This window comes from Nannobrachium achirus (assembly GCF_963921795.1).
Source record: "Nannobrachium achirus genome assembly, chromosome: 18".
Classification (NCBI taxonomy): domain Eukaryota; kingdom Metazoa; phylum Chordata; class Actinopteri; order Myctophiformes; family Myctophidae; genus Nannobrachium; species Nannobrachium achirus.
The window spans coordinates 22,448,152-22,452,963 of NC_137825.1; the positions used below are offsets into that span (position 1 = coordinate 22,448,152).

At 44.7% G+C, this 4,812-nt stretch overlaps 1 protein-coding gene across 1 annotated transcript; it reads right to left on the minus strand.

Moving 5' to 3' along the window:
• Window positions 1–712: 712 nt before the first annotated feature.
• On the minus strand, window positions 713–3,359 carry LOC308303722 (carbohydrate sulfotransferase 3-like). Its single transcript, XM_080748206.1, has 2 exons — window positions 2,579–3,359; window positions 713–2,042 (listed from the first exon to the last, which is right to left on the minus strand). Exons 1-2 carry the CDS (start codon window positions 2,656–2,658, stop codon window positions 809–811), a joined length of 1,314 nt encoding a protein of 437 aa, XP_080604332.1. The 5' UTR covers window positions 2,659–3,359; the 3' UTR covers window positions 713–808.
• Between the last annotated feature and the right edge of the window lie 1,453 nt (window positions 3,360–4,812).

Consider the following 4,812-nt stretch of genomic DNA (forward strand, 5'->3'; position numbering starts at 1 on the left):
CTTAACCACTTTCACCCTGGCGCCCCTATTTTGGGCATTCATTATAGGCGAACAATTTAATTTAAAAAAAATTACGTTCAGATCATTTTCAAAAATAGCCGATCCGCAAGCTCACAATGCGAGGCGTTGTGAGCTTGTAGATGATAGATTAGATAGGCTATTTTTGAGAGACTTTGAATAAGGGTTCAAGTGGTTAATGTTAGGCACTGTAAATGACATGGCAAAGCGCTGGCAATTCCTTTTCCTGCAACGTGTGTTGCTGTACAAGGCAACTCATTCAGTAACCTACCGATTACATTTCACTTCAAGTTTCTTTGGTATAAAAGCAGCTTCTGTTGCTAGCCCTTGACTTGTTTGACAAAAAGTAAATTAATAGAAGTACTGTGCAAGTTCAGCAAGTCACCTTTAGAAGCTACCTGACTTTTTTCCTCTCTCTTCTTTTTGGAGCATTTGAAACAGCTACTCACTGTTCTCAAGGACAGAGCTTTCTCTATTATGCCATATTTGCTAAGGCGTCTAAATTAAATTCTGCACAGACTTACAATACAAGCCCCAGATAATTTAATTTGGAGTGGTAAATAATCCCTGTTTTTATCATTAAATGCAATATGAACATATTACATTCAATATCAACTTTTGTTCATTTGTTAGTAATGTAATAAACTTTAAATAGCGCATCATCATAAAATATTTTATACTTTACTGTATCTCAGATATCCAAGTCCTAATAAATATCGATCCATCCAAATTATCCATGGCTGTTGACTTTGCCTCTGTCAAAGGTTCAAAGTTCATGTTTGTCAAAGTCTTATGTAAACTTAAACACTTTTTCTTCTATCAAACTAACAGACTTGTCTGTGAGCATTTTTTCGCTGTGCACAAATTTGTACCCAAACAGCTTCAACGTCGGCCCGCAGACCCTCTGCACGACCTGTGCGATTTTGAAAGGTATGCCGAACCTCCACTTCTCCACCTGCTCCGACGAGTTCTTTTGCGTGGAGTACACGCCACTGGCCTCTTTGGAGGCCTGCGTGTTCCTGAGGATCCACAGCCTCACTTGGCGCGTGAACGGGATCCCGGAGAACCTGTACATCTCCGCCGCCTTCCTCATGGGGAAGCGGGCGATGTCCTCGTAGCGCACCAGCATGTACCGCCGCCGCAGCCACCGCGGCTGCCTCAGGCCCACCTCGGCTGACATCCTGATGTTGTCGCAGTTCCCCTTCAGCTTCCTCACCTCGTCGTCGTCGATGGGGACCTCCCCGTCCGCCGCCCACTGCTTCCAGTTCTTGTACTTTTCCGCGAAGGCCACCATGCGCGAGGCCAGCACGGCCCTGGGGTCGCGGACCAGCTGGATGAACTTGACGTCCAGGCGGGGGTCCTCGGCCAGCGGCCGCAGGGTCTCCAGCTGGCGCACTCTCACCGACTTGATGGCCCTGTGCTCCTTCTGGAGACAGGACTCCTCGGCCATGGTCAGGTTGAGGGGCCCGCAGCGCCGCGTCCGGCAGTGGTAGCGCTCAAACACCCCCTTGACGAAGGGGCTGCAGACGGACTCCTCGCAGAGGGAGCTGCTGGACTCCCTGCGGAACAGGGCGGCGGTGACGTGGTCCTCGGGGAACGGCTCCACGAAGCTCTCCAGCATGGAGAAGTCGCACAGCAACAGCTGGCGGAGGACGTCGCGGTATGCCGGCGCGGCCGCCGAGGCGTTGGTCCCGCCGCCCTCCAGCGTCAGCATCCTCTCCACGTGCCAGAGAGGCTCGAACAGGTAGAACATGTTGTCCCCCTGCTGGTTGAAGAACTCGCCCACGAAGGAGGATCCGGTCCTGGTGGTGGCCAGGAGGAGGATGTGCTTCCGGCCGCCAGACGCGGACGCCGCCTCCTTGGGCTCAGTGTAGTTGACGAGGCGACGCTTCATCAGCATGAAGGCAGGGTCCAGCTTGTTGAGGGTGGTGAAGGAACCATTGTGCTTCAGCAGAACGACGGAGGAGCCTCTGGTCTGGAGAGGGGTCTGGGGGGTCTGCTTCAATGCCAACTTATCTGACACCCTGAAAACAGACGGTTGAAGCTGTGTTATGTTATGTTTTTTGGTTTTGTTTAGTTTAGTTTTTTTGTCAAAATGCTAAGAGAGAGCAAATAGGTCTATTACTCAGCATGGCAATTGAAAGCATTTTTTGTGTTAAAAAAATGCCAAACATCATTTTAAATTGGCTGTCTTAAATATTATATTCTTTGTTAACTGGGGTCCCCCAGGGATCTATCCTTAGCACCTAATCTCGTTGCCGATAATAGCAGATCTACAAGCTCACAGCGTTACGTAATGCACCATATTGTGAGCTTGTAGATCTGCTTCCACTGAATGTTATTATGAATTTAGGGTTCGTCAAATCACTAAGTGAAAACAACAGTAGGTCTATTAGTTTGCATGGCTTTTGAAAGCATTTTTTGTGTTTGCTAAATAAATGCCAAACATCACGATAAGTTAACTGTCGTAAAGCTTGAGAGAGATAAATGCAACAGACAGGCCTCTGTGCAACTGTTGGAAAACACAACAGCGCTCCATTGATCACTGAAATGGGCTTACCTCGAGATAATGTTGTTTTCCTTCTCAATGATAACAAGTGCCACAACGAAGACAATGGATATTGTGTATTTGATCCTCATTCTTGGATGTAGCGGTGCCTGGATACGCTTTTATAGACTGTTTTTAATAGGTTCTGCCAATCTTCCACGACTCCAGTTGCCTTCTTAAAGAGCCCTTGAGTTATTTGTATTCCCCATCGTAAGACAATGCTTCATCCTGTAAATGAAATGAACATTAAACTGTCAGTCACACATTTTTGCACAGTTGAACAAGACTGCGAGCATGCATCGCACTCTTGGTCTCAATTCCTTCTGTCAAAGCACTTGTGGAAATTTCTTCTAGCTGCTCATATTAATGGGGAAGTTAAAAGCCTATTGTTGCATTATGCTATAAAACCTGTCTGCAACCCATAGATGCTTAGTCAGCTTATACCACAATAAAGGGGTCCCTGAAAAGTCCTGCATGCTAAGCCTTTTTTTCTGCCCTCTGCACCTCAAACTCTCCTCCTACATGCAAACTTCCATGACAATGGTGTAGAGAGTGCTTGGCAAAGCCAAAAGATGGTGCGATTCACTGTGGGACGAAAACACATCTTAACAAAGTAAGAAAAGAAAGTATCCAGGGCTTTACTGGAGTCTAATCTCATCTTTAAGAGACCCAGGGAATGGAACATGCCCACCCACCATGCATGTGCTGAAACCTGGTACACCCAGACACAAACCCTGTTTATACTTGAGTCTTGTCTTTGAAGTAGTAAGACCAAAATGTTCATTTGTGAATAAAACGCAATTCTACAAATCTTGTGTTTCTTTGTTTGTTTGTTTGATTTTTAACTCCTCTTGGTCTGGATCTAAGTGAGAAACCACCCACTGATGTGGGTGGACTTTCAAGCCATATAGCAGACAGCTACTTCTGAGAGGAGATCTGCCTAACAGAGGCCATCAGCTTCATGACTGGCCTACAGTGAGAGATCACATCTGGGTATTACTCTGAAGGACTGCTGCTCCTGCATAAATGTAAACTCAGTGCTGAAAAGTAATTGGTAAGTGCAATTGTGGGGTACTTTATTTAAATCTTTCTATTCCTTATACTTATATTAGATAGAGTTATATTATGTTAAAATGTCTATGATCCTCTCTAATATAGTATTAAGGGGTTACAAAAAAACATACATAACTGATAAATTATGATTTGGTATTAGGTTAAATTATCCAGCAGCACATAAAGTGCAGTAAAATCAGTCCCACCTTTACCAGCTGCAACAATAAACTGATGGAGACATTATTGCAATACTAGTTACAATGCATCAATAGTATGAGAACCTTCTGCATATTGAGAATACATGTGTGAATACATTTTGATGCCAGTACCTTTGTTCTCTTGAATGCAAGACTTTACAAATTGTGGTACAGTATTGGTGCTTTTACCTAAGTAAAGAATCTGAGTTCTTCTTCCATCACTGGTTGGTTACCTATCACCCTGCACGAAAACAATGCAGCAATGAAGGGGAGACACCATAATAAGTACACAGACGTTGAGGGGGGAGAAACCTATTTGTCACTATAAGCCTTAAAGTGTGGTGCTACAAGTCTGCAGGGCATTCAGAAGAACATAATACTTATGCAAGTGTGTAGGATAATAAGCCTCTACCTGAGGATAGACTTAATGATGGCTGTGGATATCCTGCACACTCAGTCCTGAAGGATTACTATTGGGTTACCTTTGAGAGAATAGTAACGTGGCTATGATCCTTCCACTAATCCTGGGATTTAAGCAGAAGCCTACCACTGTGGTGCAATGGATCTGCAATTATGGACTCTTGGTTTTGATTCTAATCAATTCACGCAGAGAGACACAGGCTCAGGAAATGATCCAACTACATCCAAGTACATGTATGGCAAAATGCCAGGCCTGAGCAGAAAACAGTAGACAGGAGAGTGACTTATAATACTATGGGTCAAGTACTGACACTATAACTGGTATACCAGATGGAACTGGCTGGAGTCCTTGACCTCTAAAACACTGTTCCGGGGACCCCCATGTGTATTTGAGTGGGTTCCAAGGGGTCTCCAGCAAAAGGAGGAACAGTTTTATTTATTTATTGGAAAATGGCTGATCGAAAATGTTGACAAATGTTGACATTTTCCCTGGCGTAAAGTTCTTTCAAATAGGGGCCTGCTGCCAAATACATATCATGTCAAGGGGGTCCTTGACATGAAAATGTTTGGAAATCA

Bases quoted from the DNA above. Each gene is read 5' to 3' on its own strand.
- LOC308303722 (XM_080748206.1), bottom strand. From the start codon at position 2,658: ATGAGGATCAAATACACAATATCCATTGTCTTCGTTGTGGCACTTGTT. The intron at 2,043-2,578 runs GTAAGCCCATTT...GTCTGTTTTCAG, and splicing joins GAAAACAACATTATCTCGAG to GGTGTCAGATAAGTTGGCAT.